The sequence below is a fragment of the Oryzias latipes genome, chromosome 7, assembly GCF_053564925.1.
Source record: "Oryzias latipes strain Hd-rR chromosome 7, Olatipes_Hd-rR_3.1".
Lineage (NCBI taxonomy): Eukaryota > Metazoa > Chordata > Actinopteri > Beloniformes > Adrianichthyidae > Oryzias > Oryzias latipes.
This window is the reverse complement of record NC_136243.1, coordinates 22913978-22939645: the sequence shown is the minus strand read 5'-3', so window position 1 is coordinate 22939645 and position 25668 is coordinate 22913978. Positions and strand designations below refer to the sequence as shown.

Below are 25668 nucleotides of genomic sequence, written 5' to 3'. Positions count from 1 at the left end.
GTTCAACTAAAGCTCATAATGGGAAAATTTTACATTCAAAAACACATGGTTAAATTAACAAAGGCTAAATGTGTATGTGCAAACTCTCTCTGCACTGGCTCCCTGTACCTCAAAGAATAGACTTCAAAGCAGCTCTGCTTGTGTACAAGTCTCTCCATGGCCGCGTACCAAAGTACATCTCTGACATGTTAGTGCCATATGAACCATCTCGTACTCTGAGGACCTCAGGGACCGGCCTCCTGTTGATTCCCAGAGTCAGAACTAAACAAATTACTCCATGCCAACAGTTCCACCCACAACTCTGAAGCAAATTTCTAATGAACTTCTGCCGCTCTACAGAAACTATGTCCTAGAAAATGACATTTTTTTTTGCCTGAAAATGGCAGTATCATAATTAAAACACCACTAGAAATGCTTTTACAACAGATCAAAAGATGATCGGAAAGAGATTTTAACAAAATATTTCTTTGCTTGCTCTAAGAAGACGAAAGTTGGTTTTCTTATGATCTGTACTGAATGGGGAAGACTTGAATGTAGAAAAGAAGCAAGAAATACACAGATCCAGTGCAACTCAGTAAAACAGTTGCTGTGGTTTGTGGTTTGAGTCGACCCCCATGAGTGGTTACAATTATAGAGTGATGCACATCACCCTCTGGTGTGGTCCATACGGAGGGTCTGCATTGGTTGCTGGATCAATTTAAAGTTGAGCCATAAATCTTGCGAAAAAGCTTTGGCGTCTTGTGTCAAAATTCATGAGCCGCCCCACGGCAGTGCACAAAAACAAAAACTCAAGCTGTTTTCACTTTACTCCGATTTCTGATTAAATGCGGTCGCAGACTAGGTGGTAGATTATGTAGGCATGATGGCGGATTCACACTGCTGCCATTAATAACAATTACAACCTGGCACACAGATCACAAGCGGCTTCCACACACTTGCTTGGCATATCTGTCATTTTAACAGCTGGCAATGCAAACACGGGACAGTCCCACAGAACAGTCACTGTTTAAACAGATCCTGCCTATCTGGACTGGCACACAACTTCACTTATATTTTTTTGTGTCTATGGTTGTGTGTGAGTGTGTGCTTGTGTAAACAGCACACAGATGGTGTGCTTAAAAGGCAGCTGCACAACCCTCGTCATTGTGCTGTGAGTGTGTGTAAGATAGTGTGTGCACTGTGACGGATGACATTCTTCAAGGCTGGCCCAACCTTTGACAGTCTTGTACACATGCTAGCATATTATAGGTTAAATGTACAGCGTTTAAAGGCTTCTATAAATGATTTTAAATGAAAACAAAGGTACTGCCACAGGGAGAGAAAACAGAGATGGGCTGCCTGTGTGTGGCTTGCAGGAAGGGTGTGTGGGTGGCGATGGGCATTTGATACATGGCACTGCTTTCTAAGGCTTAGAGTGTGGGCTGCAGCTGTGGATGAATGTGCTTGACTAAGAAAGAAAGAGTTTGTGTGAAACTTTGTGACACAGCCAGAATAAAGGGAACATTAGGGGTAAAGTGTGTCCATCTCTTTAGAGTATCGAACCACCTTCAGTAGCTTCAGTGCAGAGAAATAGTAAACATCTTGGTGTCTGTGGATGTTTTTGTGTGTATTTTGGAACTAACCAGCCACTTTGAGCCCAGTTTGAGACGTATGGGTAATCGGTGACGTGACTCCTACGGGTGGGTTTCTTCCTTTCTTCAACCCAAGACCCACTGTCTGGGGTCTCTTCAGTTCACCTTTCCCTCCTTCCAGCTTGTCCCCTTGGGGCCTGGTTTTCTTCCACGTACTGCCAGATTCAGACTTCAGACTTCTTGTGTCATAGGAGCCGCTGGTTTCGCTCTTAGAGCCAGACTTATTTTCATAAGAGTCCCAGGACAGACCACTTTCGACTAATGATCTCTTCTCTGCATCTGTGCGCATCTGCAGAAAGAAAACACACATTTATGCAAAACCTGCAAAAGAACTTACACAAACAAATGTGTAAAACTGGAGAAAATTAAACTGCATTTAGATGTTTCTAGTAGGCATTTTGGTTGAAATATGTGTAGTTCTGACATTATTTTAAGAATGTTAATTGTTAATTTTTATGTAGTTATCAAACATAGGAGAATACCAAGAACAAAAGTTTTCTCTGACAGCAACGTCCTCCAATCTAAAGACAAACAAATGAGCAAAAACCATAAGCTCAAATAACTGCTAGTGCCATTTAAGTCCTAATTTCTGTCTCTGACTAGCATAAATATTTTTCTTCTGTTACAGAGAAAGGCCTTTGCTCCCAATTTTCACTGCTCTAGCTTACTGATAGCAATTTTAACAAAATTTTAACAACACTGTTGTTGATATGAGTTCCAAAAGTAAACAAAAGTTGAAAAACAAAGGGACAAATTGCTATAAACCAGCAACATTAAGAGAATACGGCCATCAGAAAATGCCAGTAGCAGCTCACTTGGTTTCACAGGTTAGGGATGATGGTAATACTTCAACCTTCTCATTTGGAAAACTATAAATAGAAATTCCAGCCTTTGAACACAAATTTACAATAGCCTATAGAAGCTTTTTTTATTCATAACTTTTGTTTATTTTTGCAAAGATGCACTTTAGATCAATGCATAATCTTTGTACATTCAAACAGACAAAACATAATTAGTTCTAAGAAGATCTATCAAAACTAATATGGAAGATTCCTTCTGTTTGTGGCCGACAGATTTGCGTGTGTATTTTTTGAGTGTGTCTGTAGATGCAATTCCTTTTTTTTTACTTAATCCAATAGATCCCACTGGCATGTTTACATGGCATGAAGTTGAGTTTTCCATGTGTTATTTTAAAAACCTGTGTCCAGCAAAGCTTTTGTCCATTGACCACAATATCCCTACGAGGCACCTTAAAATCCACACATATCTGTTTTGATTCTCAAAACAAAATGAAAAACAAAAGAAAAAAGGAAGCTACAGAATGATGCGGAGACAAGACAAAAGCTTTTGTGAGAACGTGGAGCCTTGTGTACAACAGTATGTGGGATACACTGGTGTGATGCTAGGTTGCTATGGTAATTGTGCCACAGGGTGTAATGGTTGCTATGACTTCAGCAAATGGGTTTGGTGGGAGGCAACACGGTTCTTCCGGCTCACTAGCTGGGGTGCAGGACTGCAGATGGCCCTGTGTGTGTGTGTGTGGGTGTGTGTGTGTGTGCGTGTGTGTGTGTGTTTGAGGGTGTGTGCGTGGGTGTGTGTATTTGTGCATGTGTGCACAGATGGCTCAGCTGAACCTCTACTTCAGTAAATGTGGAGAGACAAAGACCCCTTCTCTCAGCATCCCTGTGCTTCAGTTGCCATGGTTACACCATTTCTCTTTCTGTGTCTAGCGCAGTCTCTCCATTTAAAACCTACCACATTAGTTCCATACATCCCACAGCAGAGGTGTGACCTAAATTAGGCACTCTTAGACAACAAGCACTTGCCTACACACTCATACAATTTAGATCAAAGCAGTGCAGATGGATCTTAAAAATGTTCAAGTGGAGAAGACAAAAAGAATTTAGGCTACAAAGACTAAAGTCCTCTAATCTTATTATCTGAAAATTTTGAGACCTCAGTAATTATGCATAAACATGCACACCATTCATTATTTATTGTAAGATCAAATATAATTACCTGGGACAATAATTTGAGTGAGTCAAAACAATTGCAACTAATAAATCGTAACTAGGTTGAAATCATCTGGGGTTTTTTTTTGTTCTCACTATTGCCACTGGAACAAATGGCAACAATCACTTTATGGATTCACAAAATCCCCAAACTTAATCAGTAGACGCCGAAGCAAGCACATGAAACTGCTACAAGTGTTATGTGAGTTTGGATTATTTGTTCTTTTGCAGCCTTATATGTCACTTAAAAAAAAACTTTAAAAAAAAAACTTTAACTTTGAAAAGAAATGTATATTGAAAGTAGCCGACTAAAAAGTTAGCTCATCATTATTAGACACCTGTATGTAGGATTTTGTGTAGAAATTAAATACTGTGGTATCTGTATTCCCTGTTTTTGTGTCTGTAACTTACCACAATAGTTGAGCTTCTGCGGGAGCCAATGGGAGTGGTTGGAAGGGAGTTGAGAGTTGGACTTGTGTTGAACTCCTCAGAGCTCAGGTTGTCTGAACCGTCACTCAACCCACTACTGATGGAACTGCTCTCATCCCAGCTGAAGTTAAACAAAAAAAAGAGCAAAAGTCGAGAATTTATCACCTCGTAAAGACACACGGTACATTCACATTTTTTGTCAAAACAATTGAGAACATGCTTAGACTGAACCCAGCAAATATTAGAGAGCAGACAAATTTAAAATAATATTCATTTAGATAAAATGAAGTAAAAGGCTTAAAGTTACCTGCATAGAATACTAGCTGGAGAACAATGCATCTACATTTTGCAACTTGTGCAAAGTGTTAAATGTTATACAGTTTAACCTTTTGATCAATACTAGCTCATTTAAAACATTATGCACAGATTCTACATGAATCGTGTGCTATTGAGACTATTTCATAAATTTAAAACTTGTAAATTAGGCATAAAATATTTTATTTTGTAAATTTGATTTCTGTCCAAAGTCCTTACCCCTTTGGCAAATTTTATTTAAATAAGCATACAAATTTGTCAATGGGGTAAGAACTATTAACTTACCGGTACTAAGGATTCTTATTTTAAGAAAAAATATTCTGGTCACACGTTTTTTTTTAAACTAAGGTTATTTTGCTATCAAAAAATGTTCTTGATAAGACAAAATAAGACATTTTGCTTAAAGCTTTTTTTAAGCTTCTGATTTTGCAGTGCACATTCCAAAGCTCTTTTAGCTCATTTGCTATCTACATGGTTCCTGTTTGTTTCTCAATGAAATATTCAGACTTTCAGAGAAAAGTCTGCTCCAAAACCCACAATTTTGACTCTGCAGAATGAAATTTAAACCACTCAGGGCATAATCTCATCCATCCCTCCAAAAAAATTGGCATTGAGGAGCCCACAGTGATGTGTGAGCCCACCTCTGCATGAAGCACTGTGTCAGGACTATGAAATGTGCCTGCTCCACACAAATCTGCTAAGCCATTTCCTTTTTCCTCTGAGAAACGGTTTATGGATCACGTCTGACATAAATCATCTGTGGCTGCTTCTTTGAAAGGTTATTCTTAATGAAGACATATAGTAAAGCATTTCCTCTAGCAGGCACCAATATTCCTATTCTATTGTCAATAGATTGCAATGTTAGGAGGACTTTTATTTAATTTGCACTAAAAACAGATCCTTTAAAACTGTTACAAAAGGTGTGTGTCATTTAAAGACTATATGTGTTTCAAAATGTCAGTTTTCCTTTTCCCTTTGATCTACTTATTTTCCTTCCCTCTGTGCGTTTCTTATGCATGCTGTAAATATTCTTTAATAAGGAGTTTTTACTTTAAAATCAGCAGAGTACATATGTAAATGATAAGACATTGAATGTTACAGACCAGAAACATCCACGAAACAACAAGAGATTTACAGGATTCAGGATGCTTGTTTGCACAACACAGGCTAGAGTAAAGAAGTCATGGGGGCGGGGGTGAGATTTTCTACTATTAGGGTCAACAGGGTAGAAGACGGATGTTGTAATGTACTGTAAAGGACTTAAGAGGGCAACGCTCCTTTAATGAGGTCATATACATTGCTATAAGGGGGTGGGGGGCCACGGTAGGCCTTCCACTTGGGTGAATGTGTGGGTCACATTATTGCCTCGGGGGATTGATGTCAGTACTATTGTGAGACAGAAGTGAAGGTCCTCCCCATCTAGACTGTACAGATTTTGTAAAAGAAAAAAAAAAGAAGACAAAACAAAAGAGAGAATTAGAAGTGACTGTTTACCATGCTGCTGTATTGTTAAAAAGTGTCAGATTAAGAAATCCAAAACTAGAACAGACACCCAATATAATTCAATCTACCAAAAAACACGCCAGCCAAGGCTAAGGGCACTGAGTTAAAAAAAAAAACAGTCTCGATTGATATCAAAAAGGATCTTTGCTTTGAAAATCCACATAAATAACTAAGATCATAAGTCAAATTTACTTACATTTTCAGGCAAAATAAAATGCCTATTGTTAGTTTTTGATTTAAGAACTAAATATACATTTTTAAGTAAAGTTAGACCTTCTTTGAAGCAAAAAATATTAGTTAAGAAGTACATTTTAATTGAAAAAAAGAAAAAAGAAACAGTACAACTAAAACATGATGATCAAGTGAAATTAAAATGATTCAGTATTTTGGCAGTGACACCGAGCCCTACCTAGCAAAGCTTAAATTAATCAACATTAAGTTTCTTTTTCTTTTTTTGTTAGAGCTGACAACCATATAATTACAGAATTACAGATGGTGACTTCAACCTTTTAAAACCAAGATTTTAGCTCCATGACTCGTCATAAATTACCTACGTAGGGAACATCTTTCCAAAATAAAAGCTGATCAGTTTTTCAGACATATTTCTGTTTTACAAAATCAACAGAAACTCAGCTAAGTTTATTGTTAGCCATCATTCCATACAGTTGAACCATTTCTCTATTAGAGTTAATCTTGTATTCAAAGACATGTTCCTGCAGCTTTGCTGCAAATACATGTCAGCACTATCTTTGTTTAATACTTTCAAAATCAGCAAACAGCATCTCCACTCTGCTTGGTGTCAACAAGTGAAAACAGGAACTACAAGCATCAGAAGACAGAAACCAGATCGAATGTCAGATATAACAAGGAGCAAAAGGTAAATATGCAGCTGACTGCACTGCTTGTGAATGTGAGTGTGTCTGGGTGAAAAAATAAATAAAAATAAAAAATGTTCACCGCTTTGTGAACAAATTTGATTTTTTTTCTTGTTTTCCAGGAAAAAAATCATATTTCAAATGTTCTCAATAGAGTTGTTAAATATTTGTATAATATTTTAAGTAAGAGGTTTTGGTGGTTGTTCTGTTGAGCCAATTTCCCTAAGTGCAAATGTTTTTCTTGTATTTTCTCAAAACAAGAGCTTCTAATATTTGCCTTCTCTATTTGACCTTTTAAGTGTAAAACCATGAAAAAAAGAGCAAAGTGAAATGCAGAGGATCTAGACGGTAGACACGCTGCAGCAGGGACAGGACATCTTTGGCTGTGGTGTGTTGGACTTGGATTAGACTTTTGTGTGACCTGGAAACAACTGTGTTAATATATAAGCTAACAATCCAAATAAACACTGATCAAACTGCATGAAAGCTGATTGCTGCATTTTCTATAGATAGAATTCAGATGTTAGGGGTTGGTCCACCTCTTTACAGGGTTAATATTTGGACAGACTGTCCAGCTTGTGTCAATGCATGGAAAGTGTTTTTTAGCTGCCCTGCACTGGACAGGAACTTTCCACTTCTATTAAAATCCACAGAGTCACATGGCAGAATAAAAAAAGGATTAAACCAGAAAGCTCCCGTTTGCTCTTTTTTCTAGGGAAATGGAAAGAAGGGCAGAGGCTGGTAGTGGACAGTCGCTACAAGGACAAACACCATAAGGTATCTAAAGTCATTGCATTTCATTAGCACTTTACATGTGAGGCTGTGATCGATGACAGACTGCAGAAACAGAGGATCCCAGCAGGAGACCTGGCCTCAGAAATTGAGCAAATGCGGTAGCATCAAAAAGGCCACATCCGGCAAGATGAAGCCACTTGTACAATAGCATCTCTTTTTTTTAATTCGGTTGAAATGTGGTTCAACACATGCAACCAGGAAAGCAAAAAACTGAACAGAAACCATCTCCAAGAACCACCTGCTTTAACATTTTTAGAAGCAAAATATGATGTAGACACTCTAACAAATACTCTCTGTAACACCCGTGTGCAAACACAAGAAACAAAATGACTAAACTGTAGCCCCACCTATTATCAGACAGACAGATAAATAAAGCTACTTGTTGTGGCTGTGTAAGGCAGCCTTCTTCATTATTGGCCTGAGCAGCCACCTGAGACGAGCAAAAAAGGGGGCGGGGATGTGTGCTGATATTGTTAATGTTCACAGATGGCAAACAATATGGGCTACTGAACCACTTCATCAGCTTACCACCAGGAACAGAGATACACAACCATGTCCACACGCAGATCTGTCAAACACCCAGCTGGATTATAATTGTAATAATCTTCTGCTTCCCAGTCAAAGCGGTGTAAACTTCCACTGAACCTATGGAATACTGAAGGTCACAGGACTTCTTCAAATCCTGAAATCTGTAGAGGATTAAATGTTACTGAAGCACCATTTAAGGGTGTTCTCCTTTTCAAGAGGGACTTTTTAAAGAGTTTATGCAGACATAAATGGTGTAAATACATGTCCACTGCAGGCACGCAATAGTATCCAGTACCCGTTTGTCTACTGTGTTCATAAAGTTATGCATTTTATTAACTATATATCTAATACTCTGAGTCATGTCATCTTATGAAAAGTATTTTCCATGCTTTTCTGATAGAATATATTTTAAATATTTCTTAAAACCGTGCACAAGTTTTGCTCATGAATAATCATTAAGACTTAATCAGTGGCTTTTAATTTATGTTCCACCATAGTCCCTCTCTGTTAAGTTACATTGTGAAGCAATTACTGCAAATGACTGACAACATTCATTCAAATTTAGTTTTTTTTTTCTGTTTAGCCACAAAAAAAATGATCATTTCCTCTTGGGCGTTATTTATTATTTTGGCTTTGTCCTGTTTCCATGATGTGCAGTGGAACAATGTAAAAGCAGCTTGGACAGTTTCTGGACACACACACACGGATACACAGGCGACACTGTTTGCGCATTACAGGGGATTACAGACATGGCTAGAGTTAATGAGCTCAAAATTACTGTTAATTCCATCTGCCACCAGGATTAGGCCAGGCCAGAGGCTCACAAAGAAATGTTCTGCATGTGTGGAACAGAGTGTGGAAAATAAGTGAGGCTGCATCCTTAAATGGCTAGTGTAAAGGGAAACCTCTCTAAGACAACTGACAGACAGAAAGCTGACAGTAATGGCCTTCCAGGCTGAGGAGGCAAAACCTACAAGCATCTGAGGCATCACACTTTATATTCTCTCAGATTTTCCTGCAAACGGGACACATTCTGTAAATGCTTCATGGAAAACTGAGTTTAGATTTCCTATTTAGGAATTTATTCCCTCTTTTTCTTTTGTGGCGAAGTTGAATCTCTGTAGACATGCTAAAAACAACAAAAATGAATGGTAAAAATCTTGATAAACAGTAAATATGTCTTTCCATTTTCTTTCTTAGTCCCCTCTGCAGAATAAACAGTCCACAGTCTGCTCTTCACATCTAAACTTCACTGCGTTTGATGTTTACCAGGACATTCAAAACATCAGAAAGCCACAAGCTCTAAATAAGGACTGCTGGAGGCAGACACTCTTGAAAAAGATTGTTTTTAAAGTTGATCATGATGACATCTAGTGGGTCATCTTGATCTTCTCATACTGGAAACCCCATAAAGGAGCCAACAGAGAGGCATTCTTGAAAATCCTTTTTCCTTTAGGTTTTCTGTGTGCTTCCATCTCAGTCATCTCAATTGAGGTTACAGTTGAAGGGTAAATTCCCCAAGACAAAACAAAATCCCAAACAAGCAAATCTTCAAGCCACTGAATTCTTTTGATTTGATTTTAAAAGGCGTACAGTAACACCTGGATGAAGGTGAATCATTTTATTACTCATCTCCCTGTAAGGAGCACTGTTAATTGGGAGGTAGACTTCATTATATTAGGAAGTCACCACAGTGACCTTCCAAGTCCAACATTGGTCTCTTTGTTACAAAAACAGAAGGACAGCCCTCCCGGGACAAGCTGGAAGGACCTTTTCAATCCCCCTCCTAAGTAGTGCAGAGTGGGGTTCAGTGCAGAGAGCTTCTCAGCCTCAACACAACTGCAAAGAGCCAAGGAGGAGCTCACAAGGGGAACCCCAGCATGCAGAGGCCCAGGATAGGGGCGAGATCCTGGGGTAGAATTTCCTCTGCCCTCCCTCCAGAGATGTCAGCTGACTTAACGGCTGTTAGAATGAACAGCGCACAGGGGGATGTTTTGGTTTGAAAGAGAAAGACCAGTGAGAAAAGGGAAAAGAAGGTTAGGGGAGGTATGAAAAGACGAGAAGGGTAAAACGTCACGAACCTAGTCTCTTCCGGGTTGCTTTTAACTTGAAGCAGCTGTGAAAAAAGATGGCTTTAAAGAGGAAATCCTGTCTATAAAGTGTTTCAAGGGACAAATGCCATTTTGAATTTAGCCTGGAGCAACATTTACAAAGAAATACAGATCAAAACTAAAACAACCATCTATCATAAAATCAGGTGCATTTTCCCCCCAATTCTGTTCCATTTTACTTATTTCATAATGGAGATTACAATTGAAAACCAAAACATCACTGACATTCACCTTGTCTCTTTAATACATAAAAACATGAAGGATAATGCGAGTTGAGTGCATGGATGTGGCATGAACTAAAAGGTGGTAAACCACGATATGGTCATCCCGTGAACAACTGATATCCAAGTTTTGTCACTAAGCACTATGAGTCAATGCTCAGCACTGGGAAATGCTTCATTACAATAACACACAATTCAAATTTCCTTCTAACTACAAAGAAGTTATCTACCATGCGATTTATTTATTTACAGAGGTTTGATTGACTATCTTGAAGCTGCCCAAAATCTGATATACTGAGATGTGTTTTGGTGAGAAAAAGTTTACTTCTTGTTTTCAGTTAAAGGCTTCTAAAAAAAAAAAAAGAGGCATCACAGCAATTCTGCTTTTAACACATTCAAAGTCAACAGGAAGTAAGGAGCTGCAATGTGAGCTTTTTGTGAAAATAGCCATTTAAAATCCTGTGCGAGACTTGCTGAGGCCAGTGACACCTTATTTTGTCAGTCATGACAAAAAAAGCATGGTTGGTGACGGTGGGGAGCTTGTAAAAATACACAGGTTTTTCCTGAGAAATATTTTGTGTACAACCCTGACATAACACATAATAGGAAGAGCTGTTTTGAAGATGTGAGCCTGTGCTCAGGTCATAAAGAACAGTACATTAAAGGGGTACCAACCTGTAAAAATAAATAATGGGCCAGAGTCCTCTCTCTCTAAACAAATAAACTTTTTTCAATAGTGCTGAAGGCTAAATTCCACCATGTGAGTTGTTGGTGGCCACCATTTCTTCCTTCCTCAGTTTTGGTTCTTATTCTAACTAAATTTGGGACAAGCGCAAGCTAAACACTACCAAACACCTGACAAAGTTGTATCAATACTTTCATGCTTCTAAAAGGATTGACACAAAAGCATTAACATCATAATGCACACATTTGAGTACAAATCAGAACAGCAAATTAAAAAAAAATCAATTCCAAGAATGGAAGGTGGGGTTTGGTATGACTGCATGTGGTAGAGACCATCACCTGCTGTCACATCAACTCTAGTAGGGCCTCTTGAAATTCTTACAGTTTAAAGTTTGGGACACATTCCCTGGCATCAGGCAACTGTAAATACTCATTTCACATTCCTTCAAGTATATTCTGGGCTTCCACTCCTTAACGTCCCAACATATGGAGTGGCACATAAGCATGCCAGTGCACAAGTGCAGAAATTCCATTATATATATAAAAAAATACTCCACAGCTGTCAGTTTTTTTTCTTTAACACAAATGAGAAAAAATACATTTCTATGGGTTAACAAAGACATGCAGAAGTTAGAATTGACCATAGCCTTTAAAGTATTTAGCCAAAAAGCTTTTCTGCCCTTCCCTGCTGCCTCCTGAAGAGCACTGCTGTTTGACCGCGGTTCCTTCCTCTGGCTTTGATGTGCAAGGTAACACTCTAAATGACACGAGGGACCACTTTGTGAAAATACGAGCTCGGTTTGTGAACACTGAATCCTGTGCGCCTAATAAAAAAAAAGTTTATGTCTTACAAGTAGAGGTTACAAGCATCTGTTATTTCACTCACAGGTCTCTCTAATGACTTTAGAGACAGGAAAAGTAAATGTATCCACCTCATCACAAAACATCAATTCTACTGTCATGTGAAATGACTTTGCCTTCATTTTTTATGGTTCATGCAAATCTTAAAAATTAGACTTTTTGTTAGCAAATGTGAAACGAAGAAGTGTGTGAGCTTGTGTAGATAACATTTGTCTGCCAAAGAGAATGTTAAATCTGTTGTTGTATGAGGATATAAAGAAAAGTAGCAACACACGAATGTTTTACTGAAAAGTTTACAGCTTCAGAAAAGGTCCGGCAAATGAAAATTGCACTACTTGTTAGAGGAAATGTATTAATTGTTGATATCAGGGGCTTGCAGCAGTGAGAATAAAGCTGGTATACCAGTGTTGCTGCAGGAATAAGAAAACAGAAACGGTGAATATTTAACTTGATAAAAGATTTTAAGGGTTTGCCAACAGCATTTTCTGCTTCATTCCCTCCAAACCAGGGGATCTCTTGATGATCTAAAGACACAACATTTATTCTACCATAACCAGTATTTCAAGGCATAGATGGTCCTTCACCAATCAAAGCTACAGTTTAACCAGCAGATTAACAATTACCGGTGACAAAACATCAATCTGATAATCTTTTTTTGCTTGATTAAACCAAAACCAGGAGGATTAAATGCGTAATGCGCATTAAAGAGTGATGTCACTCATTTGCAAATCTCTTGCTTGTCTTGGACAAAGTTGTGAACACGGGGGGGGGCGGCTCCGGATTGAGGCGGGTCACGCTGAGTAAGCTGTTTGAATCTTCTTTTTAATGAAACCACAAGCCAACACACAAACAGCCATGCTTATGCTGGAGCATGATGTGTATGGTGGAATGAGTCTCTGTATTGGCTTGGTATCATGAGTTATTGATGCATGTTAGAGCTCTAATTGTCTCCATGCACATCCAGACATACATACTTACATACATTGAAGTAGAAAATCTATCAACAACCCTGGCTTCAGCTTGATTTAAAAAGTTTAAAGTCTCACTCCTATCCTCATTTGATCTATTATAAAAGCATTTCCAGAGGGATTTTACTTATGATTGTCATTTTTAGCCCAAATAAAATTTTAAAAACTGTCAGTTTTTAGAACAGTTTTAGAATTTCACCTCTGAATTGTAAGTGAAACAGTATTTTCCATCTCCCATCTGTTTAAACACTCTCTCGCTAGCTTGCAACCCCAATTTAACATTTCCGAAATTCTATTTTAAGATTACTTTTATTTAAAGATTTCCGCCATCATATAAAAAACACCTCAAGTACATGTTAAAAACACCAAAAACCCTATTTTCCTTGAAGTGAGTCTTTAAAATGTCATTTTATGTGTAAAAAAACCCCACTTAAATTAGCTGCAGAGCTGACAAATTAATTGATGAAGGCATTTATGTCAGTTGTGTGTGTGCATTCAACTCAAACTCTGGTATTGAGCCACTTGGCTTTAATGGGTTTACATAAGGGGTCAATGGGAGCTGCTGAGGTCAGTAGACCAAAAAACGAAAGTCAACCCCCAAAAACTATTAACACGCAGTCAATCAATGAAGAGAATCTCCATCTGCCCATTACCAACCTTCAGTCACATCCACATATTCCTCACACCTACTGTCCTATATCAGCCCACACACCAGAGTGTTGAGGAACGGCGTGGGCATCAAAAAGATTTAAAAGGCGCTTTCTTCTATTTTTTACCCAATCACAGCGAATGTATGGAGAGGAGGCTGGGAATGTAGGTCAGCCGTTCGGAAGAATGCGGTTCGGTCCTGCAGTGGATCAATACAACACACACCCACTTCCACCACCCACTCAAATACCTGCTGCTGGAGGAGGGAGTGAGGGAGTCGCCGAACACGAGCAACCAGTTGTCATTGCTCTCAAACAATGGGCAGTTTTTGTTTTCAGCAGATAGCCAGAAACAGCCACTCCAGCATTTTCATATACCGGTTATGCGGTTTCTACTTCCTCCACCCGCCTGACTACAACCGTTTTACTAGAGACAGAGACAGAGGCCACGCTCTGAACAATAAAATGCGCGTTTGGCTTCCAGTTTCTATTCTATTGTGGATTTGCTAAACAGATAATCTAATAAAGAAAAATTCAAAAAGAAACATCAAAAATGACTTAAAATCCAGCAAAACATCTAAGGAAGCATGCCAGTCACAATAAAACCGGTTGCGCCGCCGTGCAGCCGTTGGAGTTTTATGAATGAGACATGCAGCTCGTTTTTACGCACGATACTACGCTCAAGCCCCTGCACCACAACCAACGCGGTCCCACCACCCTTGCGTTTCCCCATCCAAAACAATGGCACCGATGTGTTAATTATCCTCTCATCCGGCTTCCTGGGTAACACGCAGGCTCATTCCTATCCGTTTACCTTGACAGAAAGTGCAGCGTCCTCCCCGTGCGCTGCGGAGCCGGCAGCTGCAGCATTTTGCCATTCAGGACTCGACCACTCATTTTGACAACCGCACAGCCTTTTACGCAGCTTTGTTCCCGTTCGGCATATCCCGCCAGTGTCTTCTCTGAAGCAACTAAAAGACTGAATCCGTCCTGCGCCTGTGAGAGTCAGCTGCGGTCCCTGACTGACTGACTGACTGACTGACTGACCCAGTCCCGCAGTGCTTCCACTCAGACGCGCGCTCTCTCTTTCCACACGCGCGCTTCCATCCGAGGCGATCAAGAGAGGGAGGCACTGATAGAAAGGCAACACCCCACATTCCTCTCCATTCGGCCCATTTTCACTGATCGCGAGCAGCTGCGCCGGCTGCAAAATAAGCGCACAGAGGTTTTGGGCTCGCGTTCAGGATAAGCACCAGTTCATCAAATTCCCCGAAAGCGACACATCAAAGACATGTTCACACTCTTAATCCGAGCTCCAGACACAGCCCACTGACTCCATCCACTCACTCTGCAGTCTGTACTAAAGCCTGTTATATTGCAGTGGAGAAGAAACTTTGATGATCCGACTTTTTATTGCATGTTATTTTTTCTGCTTACTATTACAAAACTGTCATTCGTGGTTCGAATTTAAAGAGCCACTCTCACGAAAATCGTGTTTTACCATGTTCTTGTAGAATTGCTACTGTTGGAGCACATAAAGGGAAATCATTTTCATGCATCCACTGACAGACACATAGATCCATGTACGCCTTTGTTTTCCTCGTCTGAGCTGACATCTGGCTCAAAACTGTCGCTGGATAGCTCCAATGTTGCTCACCATTTTTGTTGCACCCATATTGAGAGGTTGGGGGTATGATGGGCTGTAAGCTAGCGGTAGAGAGGGCAAACAAAGGGTTGATGGGAAGTCAACGCAGGCTCACTCCGCACCAACAGTGAACAATTTAGATACGAATTTCTAATAAACTCCTGCTGGTCTACAGAAACTATGTCCTAAATAATAAGTTTTTGATTTAGGCTAAAAACAACATACTAATAATTAAAAGGCTACTGGGAATGCTCTGAAAATAGATCAAAAGAGGATTGGAGTGGGACTTGAATGCAAGTTTTTTTTCTACTAATCAATGACAAAACTAATATTCCTTGCTGGAATCTTCAAAAAAAAAGATCAATAAAGTCTTATCTTTCAAAGATTTTTTTAGCTTTGCATATTAATAAAAAAACCTTTCCTTTTTTGGGTTTATTAGATCAAACCCCTAATTTTTAATACTTTGTTTACCATGCATTTGTTTTTGTGTATAAAGCGAATTTATCTTGACACCATCTTCATCAGCTTCATCATCTTCATCTGGGAAAAAAAAAAATCCCATTTGTGCATTGAAACCAACATGAACCAACATGTTTTCATTAACCAGTCCTGTTGGCTTAGCTTCAAAATAAATAAACATTTCATAATAAATCATGGCTTTTGATTACATAAAAACAGCTGTCAAACAATTTAAGTGGTTTGGCACAGTGGTTAGAGAGGTTGTCAATCAATTTGAATGTCAATGGATAGCCCTAAGATACATCGTCAAGGTGTTTGTACAACAACAGAAAACAGTGAAAAAACCACAAGTACCAATATGACCTCTTTTAAAACACGTTATGGGTTGAAGAGAGTATCACAGTTACTTAAAACTCTTTGCTAACTCTGCTTCTCCTACTGTGATTATATAATTTAATTATCACATAAAAAAGTGAACAATGTAGTCTTTATGTTGAGAGGGAATAGGAAACTACAGGTATCTAACACCCTGCATACTTGGTTTATCACAAATAATTTTCAACAGTCACCAACTGTCTGCATAAAAAAGCGTTGGCTCACACCCAAACACCAGTGACACAAAGTCTTCAATCAAGATTTAATAAAGCAGGGCTGTAAATGACTCCAGTGTTTCTATTGTAAAAGTGTTTATTGGCAACTGGAGACTTGCAGAGGAGTAGAAAGGGTATCATGTATCCAACCCCCGTGAGCGCTGCCCCCTGACAGGCACCCAGTGGTGTGAAAACACTTTATACTGGCTGGACCTCTGTGAATGGATTCGTCTGTCTTCTGGGTCTGTTCAATAAGTAAATTAAGTGCCAGGGTGGATATAATTAACACTGTCTTTTCAGTCAGGACAAGAGAAAGAAATAAGAGACTAGCTGGAGAACCACCACCACAGGGACAGAGAAAGAAATAATTAACACTCTTTAATGGGGAGAGCACAAAGACCAGATTCTACTGCTCAGTCGTGCTATGCAGACCCAGGTGGGCACACAGAGCTGGGGTGTGTGTATGCGTGTCTTTTTGGGGTTTGATGGGCATCTTGGCATGCCGAACTGCAGGTGTGGGGAACGGCTGCCCTCACTGTTGCCTGGTGTTACTAATGAAGAAGAAACAGAAACAGTTTCTGTGTACACACACACACACATTTGCAATCCAGCTCCAATCAGTGAACTCAGTGCTTTTTTTTAATGTCGAGTTTCATTGAAGTTTCTGGAAAGGCTAGCTGGACTGCGTTCTTGGTGTCGGGGCAGCTCTGACTCATGTCCAGACTTGCCCCCCATCTCCCTCCATGTTTATGTGCTGGTGCTCATCAAAGAAAGCCTCTCACCTCACGGCTGCTCTTCTTTCACTTGGGCCGAAAGCTTGTTTTCAGTGCCCATGTGTGTGAGGTGCTGCAGTATAATTAGGCTGTGATGTAACTGTGTAATGACAGTATACAGGCAGGGTCACTATATGACCCTGGGAACCTGTCACTCCCCCACTGATGAAAGAGGAGGGAAACCTGGGAAAGCTCATCCTCCTTATCAGACCAGGAACACACACAGACATTCAGATGAGCTGCTTGGAAAGCACGTTCAAGATAAACAAATAATGAATTATACACATATTTAACTTTTTTTGTCAACGGTTATTTCATCAACTTGGCATTTATCTCACTGTCAGCTTTAGACCTTCACACGGCAACACACTACACTCTTCCTGTTCCCAGTCAGAATACTTGCCCACACATGCAATCGTGGTCTGACAAGTTTCTGGCAGCAGAGTGTTTGCTGAAAAGATCCCTTTTAAATACTGCGTCTAGTTTAAACAACCTCAGCAACATTCTTTGGCAAATGCTTATACAATTTAAGGGACATGGATTCGCTTTTGTCAAAGACTTACCAGCAAGGCATGCAACATGAAATCGACCCTTCTGAGTACTTATTTGCAGTTTGTTGTTTTTTTTCTCTCTTAACAAAGAGAGTGGGCTGTACTGCACCAAACTGGTTTGGGATCATCAACGTGTCCACAGGTTTGAAAATTGCACAATGGCTGTGCTTTGCAACTGCATTTTCCTGCTAAGATACTTGCTATTAACAGGGCTTATAAAACCTACAGTGACTTTTTAAAATGTTTTAAGTCACTGATGCCTCCAATAAGATGGAGAAATAATTGAAAGAGATTTTTCTTTGAACAACTGACTGCATCGACATCTTGGGAACACGTCAGAAACGTACAGGTCAAAACATTCCCTTTGTAATCAAACTTTGGGTTTCCCAAAGACTACGGCTGTTTTTTTATACTTATACATGAGAGTGCACACACAAAGGAAGTTAATGGTTTAAAATATGGTGGTAGACATGGTAGATATTTGTTGGTTTTATTTTACCTCAGGATTCTACTTCCTACTACCTCTTTGTGTGAGAGGTACATACACATTGAAGTACTTCGCTTTTCTCAGTTTAAAATAAAAAAATAAAAACTATGGCAAAAAGCGGGCGTGGAAAGATGGGACAGGACTTAAGTAATGTTTTTTTTTAAACCTTTTTGAAAGAACTTACGAGGGTGGCAGAAAGGGTTTATCATTCTGAGTAATATGGTTTTATTCTGCTCGGTCTCTTATGTAATTTAATAAATATGTAAATAAAGAACAAAAACTTATAATGCTTCACAGTTTTGTTCATAAAAAAGGTTTGAGTCTGTCTTAAAGTACACGGGAATTATGCCATACCTCAATTTTTTGGTAAGTATGAACCCAAACAGCTCTGAACAGCCTCAACATAAAAGAAGTTATCATTATCTACACAACCTCGGTAAATGTTGCTGACTTTAGAGGGATGTTGGTGACCACAATTAACAAGTTACAATGAGCAGATTTCTTTGTGTGTCAGAACTTTGTCTGAATAATATAAATTCTCAAAAAAAAATCACAACAGTTGATATGTTTTAGAATGAAAGATGTATTGCAGCTACAATCTTAAAGTTTAATCCAAACATGTACGTTTGGATGTGTTTTTATTTATTTTTTGGTTATACACTGCAGGAACTGAGGATGATTGTAAGTCTTTGAACTTTTGCTTGCAGGGCCTCTTTTAACTCCTTCAGTGTGGCCCCCCCATCCTTCCAGAAGAGCCTGAAGAGGTCCTCTTAAAGTTAATTGACAGCCTCCCTTCTCCTTGGTGGGGACACTCAAGGTTTAGTCCACTTACAGCATTGTAGCTTTACAGAGACTCAGCTTCAAACATCTTCCAGTGAAGCCAGACAAAAAAAAAAAAAAAAAAAGAAAATAAAGCAGCCAACATTGTGAGGAAATCCAACATAGCTCAAGAGATTTCTGCTGCCAGTTCACCCTGTGTCTCCTAATGAGAATCTGTTCACTTGTGAGAGAATTGGTACATACTTGAAAGGATGAGATTAAGAGATGGTGTAATAGGGAGAACAGGAAGGGAGGATGAAGGCAGGGGGCAGAAAGAAAAGTGTGTGTGACTAATGTCAAAACAGCTTCAGAGAATAACACAGTGGGAGTCACCAGGAGGAAAGCAGCACAGATTCTTATGCGCATAACAAACCCCATCACACCCCTCTTTTGACTTCGAAGGGCTGGCTTTAGTGTGAATATTGCAGACCTGTGTGTGTGTGTGTGTGTGTGTTGGTGCAAAGCGTAGTTTTCAATCACTGTCAAACCAAAGTTTTGAAAAAATACCACTGAACCGTGCAGTTTCATTTACCCCCAACAGATGTACTTAGCATGTCACTTAAAGAATGTTCAGGTATGAACGAACAAGAGTGTTTGCAGAAATGTGTGTGCATGTGCATGCAAGTGTGAGGGAGTTGAGTTTTACTGTGGGAAACAATCCTCCAGGGAATGAACCTAATAATTTACTGACAACAAGGAAGGGACCATGGTGTTGTTTAGGCATGTTTTTAGAATGTCATCCACATTTGGTGGAATACCAGTTTTTTTCCATTTTCTTCTTGTGTTTTTGTGTTGCTCACAGAACTAAAACAAGAAAATAACTGCACTTTAAAAGGCAAAGATGTTCCCAATGGAGGAATCAGTCAGATTTACACCAAACCGGCCAAAGGGTTTATTAAATCAAAGCAAACATGTTTAGGAAACTCTTCCAAAAAATTGTTCAAATTGAATAAAAGTACAGGAGATACAAGTGACAGAGATACAAAAAAGTGTGTGTAAGATGAAAAAAATCAATTTCCTGTTAAAGATAGTGACATCAATCTAAAGTAAAAGAAAAATCAACCCAACAGAACCAAAAGAAACCCACAAATCTAAGATCTCTTTCAGCTGCCAACCAACAGCTGACCCTGATCTGTCTCAGCTTATTCACACCACTAGACACCACTAAAAAGAATAAATGAAGACATAAAAGACTGCCAAACTCTTCAGCAGTTTTGCAAATATTTAAGTACACGCAACGGTAAATACGGAAAATAGGTCTAACCTTCAAGTCATGTATCAAATAGTCACACTGTAATACTTTGCCACCGAATAATGCAGTTTGGCTCAAATCAATCTTAAAGATTAAAAAAGTTGCATTTTTCCTATTGAAAACTCTCCATCCAAATAATCTTTAAAACAATTAATAATTTGTATTTCGAAATATAACAAAAACAATTGCTTTTAGAACCCAAAAACATATTTCTTGTCAGATTTTTTCTCATTTAGACATGTGCTTCCTTTTATATCGTTATTACCACCAGTTTTTTTTTTTATCTCTCTGCTCTTTATCCAATTTTCTGAAATTAAAATACAGCTTTATGACTAAAATTATTTTGAAGTACCTCCAGGAAGATCATGATTCATCTCTTTCCAGTAAGGAATATTTTTGTGACTGTGACATGGTAGCCTCTGTAGATTCAGAAGTCTGAACTGCTCACACACACACAGTCACACCTCGCATATTGCTTTCACCTATTGTGTTTAAATGATAACACCCCACCCTATAAGAAAACATAAAAAACACCTCTTGCTCTAGCAGAAGTCCCCAATTTTTCTTATGCTTTTTAAACTCTGTCATATGAGGAAGCAGAGGATTAGGAGGGCTTTTGCCCTTGTGTCCCTGAAGGAATTTGCAGTCCTGGGTGGTGGTGGTCGCTCTGTTCAGGGCGGCCCTTGTTACGCAAATGCAAAAAGGACAGAGGCACAAGTTCGAGAAGGACACTTTTTGCTATGCCGTTCTTCAACATCTTGATTTTTTTTATTTCCATCTCAAAAGTGTGAGAAAATAGGCCAAAGGGGAGGAACGAGTAAATCCCAAACTCCCATCCAGAACATGTGCATGTTACTCAACAGCATATTTCACAATAGAAAATGGCATTTAGTCAAACTAAAAACACTAGGAGAGTATTAAGTTAAGATTTCTTACAAAAAAAAGGATAACAGGGAGCTTGGACATCAGCACCACTGTGTTGAAGTGCAAAAGAATGTGTGTTTGAGCGAAATTAGAAAAGAAAAACACAGCTGGATGAAAAAGCAGCAGCTAACAGTCTGTTTAGAGGTGAATTTCATAGCAGATGAACTCCAAGCTATAAAAGTCTCTTCTTTCCTTTGACAGTTGGTGCTGTATTTGTTTGGTCCTTGTGTAAACAAGGAAGCACAATTCAATGTCTTAAGAAAGTTGATAATGAAACCCAGTGGCCCAACCAGCTTCAGTGGAGCCAATAAAAGGGGATACAAATATTGTTGTCAGTGAAAAGGAGGACGTTTTCCAGACAAAAATCCACCTGATGTGCTACTCGTTGACAGCCGTGTTAGCTGCACTTATATAAGGCGGAATAATGACATTTTTCATCAGCTCCTGCTGTCACTGCTGATGCCAGATCATGTAATCCTAAAAAAAGCAAATTCAACAGCTGCATGTTAACTACAAGTGCTCTGAATAGCAGGTACTATTAAGTGCGTCTTTCACGCTTTGTTACCTCGAAATTAAACTGAAAACCCCTTTGCTCCCTTTGCAAGACACAGCACTTAGTAAAATAAAGGCCTCAACATGACTCAGCTCCTACACTCATGTGATAATGGCTTTTCCTTCACTTGAAGATGTTTTTGTGTGTCTGCGTGTGTGTTCTCCATGGGTGTTCCCCTCTACTGTTTGACCTGCGCGTGCTGAAACAAAGACAATGCTGTCCTCCATTCAGGCAAGTTGCCTCTGCAGTGACAGGAAAAGTAATCGATTACACGCCACAATGCGCAGACAGAGCTAAAGGAGGACTGCACCAAGAGGCCCAGACAGGAGGGAACAACCAGACATTTCCATCCTCGACTGCCTGAATTTACTCGCAAACATCTCAAAAATAGATTTCTCATCATTCTGGACTGAAATGATTTCAAAATACTCATTATTTTGGCATTTGAATAGATTACGAGGCTCTATTTTTTTCTTTCCTTTTTTTGGTATTAATAATTTATCACACTCTTGTTTGCTTTAGCTGTGTTACAGAGAAAAGCGGCAAAGGTCTAAATCAATTCTAGGCTTTCATTCATTTTTTCTATACACTGTAACAGTGACAAATATGATTTACATTGGGATTCATTTGAAAATCCTCCACTGTTGCCTAACCACAGTAGCAGAAATTTAACAAACAACCATGATGTGATCATTAAATCAGCATCCCAGCAGGTCAAATCATGTTAAAACATGTTACAGTATCACCTGGGACACCTGAGGACAGGGTGGTAGCATTTAAACACTCTATTCGGACGTTCAATCCAATGCTTTGCTTTGAAATAATGTTTTAACAAATGTTCCCGGCAAATATTCCTGATCTTCTTTTAAATCAGACTCAAAATAATTCAAAATAAAACTGTTAATACAAGCAGAATATAATCAACTCTTTCTGTAACTGAGCTACATGCTGGCCACAGTGAGATCCCAAATGAATACCATGCTTTTAAACTGGAACATGTTCAAATGGTTTTTAAACAAAAAAATTCATAAAATAAAATATTAATTCTAAATTTATTAAATTCTTTAGACTTCTGTGTCAATACACTGTTATACAGTCATGATATCTTGTTTGCAAAGCTTTAACTGTTAGTGATTAGTACACTGTGTGGTGGCCACAGTCACTCTGGTTTAAACTTAAGTCAGCATTTGGAAAATATTAAGTCTAGTTCCCTATTAAAAGAGGGTTTTTTACTTTACACCGTCACCGGTTGCTTGCTCAGTACTAGGAATAGAATTGGAAAATTCTAATATAATCTCTTGGTCAGATTAATAAATTGTAGAAACAGTCAGAACATTTGCCCTCATTGAAGAATTATCTGGACTAAATTAGATTTTAATGATTCAATCAGTGTTTAAAAAGGAATTAAAACTGACACAAATAATTATTATTTAATTAGGGGTTTGCCACAAGTCTGGTTAAAAACAAACTATGTTTACACCATTGAACTGAATCATGGGAAAAGTGAATCGTTGAATCCGACTGCCCACCGGTATGTTTACATTGAAAGTGTCAAACACGTGTTGTGGTAAATTTAAGAAGCATTATTTATTGTTTTATTACATGACAACAGGCTTAGTATAATCCAACTGAAGGGTTTTACTAGTTTTTGACTTGCGTATTGACAAATGAAAAAAAAATGATTTTTTCAAACTTTCTAGTTTTTGTGGTTGTTTTATAATACCCAAATCATATATCGAAGCAAAACAAAACCGTGACCCAAACATTAGGGTTTGACTGGAATCGTGGGGAAAGTGAGTTGTTGCATCCTTGGCTTAAATGAATGTTTTTGGCCTTTTCGCCTGAGACAATCTTGATTTTGAACTGGCACTTTATAAGTAAAATGAATATTTCATGAATGAATTTTTGTACTTTTGAATTATTATGAGCTTCTGCAATATGAATGTTGATACCTTTTTAAAGATCAACCCTTTGTGACACCTTTCATTTTGGCCAGCAGATGGGGTCAGAATATAAATATCAATTAAATACATACATAAACAAAAGTTTAGGTTTTTTTTTATCACCTGTTTATTACCAGTAACTGCTGTTGCAGTTACAATCAGGTATCTTGGGGAGCGGGAACTGTCTCGAGGCGTGGTTCATAAAAAAAGGTCATTGTTGTTCCTTTTATGTAATTTATTTTCTTGCACTTTCTTGAACAGTAAAAAGTACAAAGAACAAACCACAAAAAGTACTTTTCAAAGGCATGAACACGTCCTAAATACGATAGTAATACGACAATAACACAGACTAAGATTAATGTGCTGCCGTGCTTCCCAAGTTCTAAATCCAAAAAGAAAAGGCCAATAAAAGACACGGTAGCTTTCCTAAATGCATCTAACCAATAGAGGCCCAGAACAGCCGCATAACCATAGAATGACAGGCGAATGCATGCATGAAATATAATAAACAATCTAATTTCAGCCAAATGGTTCCAACATTATTGTGTGTTGTAAATCAAATAAATGTTTTTATGAATTCCCATTATGATGCATTTACAATGCAAAAGTGTGTTTAAAGACAACATGCAATGAGCTCCCCCAAAACTGAAGCGCTTTGATCATGAAGCTATGAACCATCAAACAAGGGTCCCCTCTAAGGATGAACCCGAACTGAAGTAACAGCTGAAATCTAACATTTTTTTTATGCCACGTCTTTAAAAACACATTATTTCTCAAACACACTCATCTCTTTTTTACTTCCCAACAGTGCAGAGCTGACACATTCAAGGAGCTCACTTCTGTTTTTCTTGAAATCACATGACACCTAAACCAAAACACCTAAACCAGCACACTCTGAAAGTGTGTGTTTGTCCTGCTCCACAATGCATGTTGTCGTAGTGCAGGCCCTAATGCAATGAACCAGCATGGCCTCATGGCGTAACCATGGTGACTCTGTTTATTGGGGGCGTGTGTGTGTGTGTGGGGGGGTGTTGGCTTAGGACTGGTGCTCTTCCATGCAGAAGATAAAGCGTCTGCACCAAGCGAGGCAGAAAATGAACAACACACTTCTGCAATTGTTGACGTATGTGTGTGCTGAGTAACCACTCAAACAACAACAACACAATACTGTCTGTCAGCACCATACATGGAATTTAATCATCTTCTGGATTTCAATTTTCTTACTCGTCAGGTTGTATTCCCCCCCCCCCCCTTTCTTTTTAAAAATAAACGAGGAGATACAATCAGTTCTGAAAGACATTCACAGTAACTTATTGTTCTCATTTCTTTACACACTGGACTTCGTTTGTGTCTATTCATAGCATGTGACAACATTACAAAAGAGTCATTTTGGGTGGAGTATGATTTCGAATGCTGTGGCAGAAGAAATTTAGCTTTTTATAAATGCTTAAGGGGTTTTTACTAACTGAGACCAAAGCGTGAGACAAGTGCAAAACATTTAGATGTATCAACATTACAGGAGAGCGCATCAAAAAAAAAACTGGGAGAGAAATGTCTCTTCCTGCGGCACGCTAAAGACAGGAGAAGTAGTGATCCTGTATTTGTGCCCAAAATATTGCTAAAAACATTAGTTAGGCAAAATACAAATAAATGTAACAAAGCTTTTTAGTGGGCCTTATGATCTCACAAGCATGTCCCAGCCTCTTCCATAAAAATGTAGCATTGTTGACATCCCAAAAGCTTTATTTTACCACAGGACTGTGAGTTCTTATCTTACTAAATCTGTGTGTGCGACAACATTGTGAACGTCGTTAGCAGAGCTGCAGTCAAATGGAATTGTAACTTTGAAATCTATGAAAGAATTTGGAAGCAAAATGTTGGCATTTCCACCTCCAGTTTAAAGGTAACTACTATGAAATTGAACATTTTTTTTATTTCAGTGGTGAGAGAATAGCTCCATACGTTTTGCGTGTTTCGGCCTTCTATTGAGATCTCCTGATCTGGATCTTGAAATATCAACAAAGACTTAAAACGAGTCACAGCCTTTGTGCTACAGAAGATGTCCAATAATCCCAGATGCTGGAACTCAACG

General features: G+C 38.8%; 1 protein-coding gene across 21 annotated transcripts in view; it reads right to left on the bottom strand.

The window, feature by feature from the left end:
* The window catches only part of nav1a (neuron navigator 1a), a 78581-nt gene that overhangs the window by 16984 nt on the left and 35929 nt on the right, over positions 1–25668 (bottom strand). For 19 of the 21 annotated variants that reach the window (XM_078949863.1, XM_023956602.2, XM_078949865.1 and 16 more), the window contains 2 exons: positions 4055–4193; positions 1623–1920 (listed from right to left, as the gene is read on the bottom strand). In XM_078949863.1, coding sequence (XP_078805989.1) covers positions 1623–1920; positions 4055–4193 — 437 coding nt within the window. Of the gene's footprint in view, positions 1–1622; positions 1921–4054; positions 4194–14394; positions 14710–25668 lie in introns of those variants that run through there. The other 2 variants (XM_078949880.1, XM_078949881.1) reach the window with 1 other exon arrangement.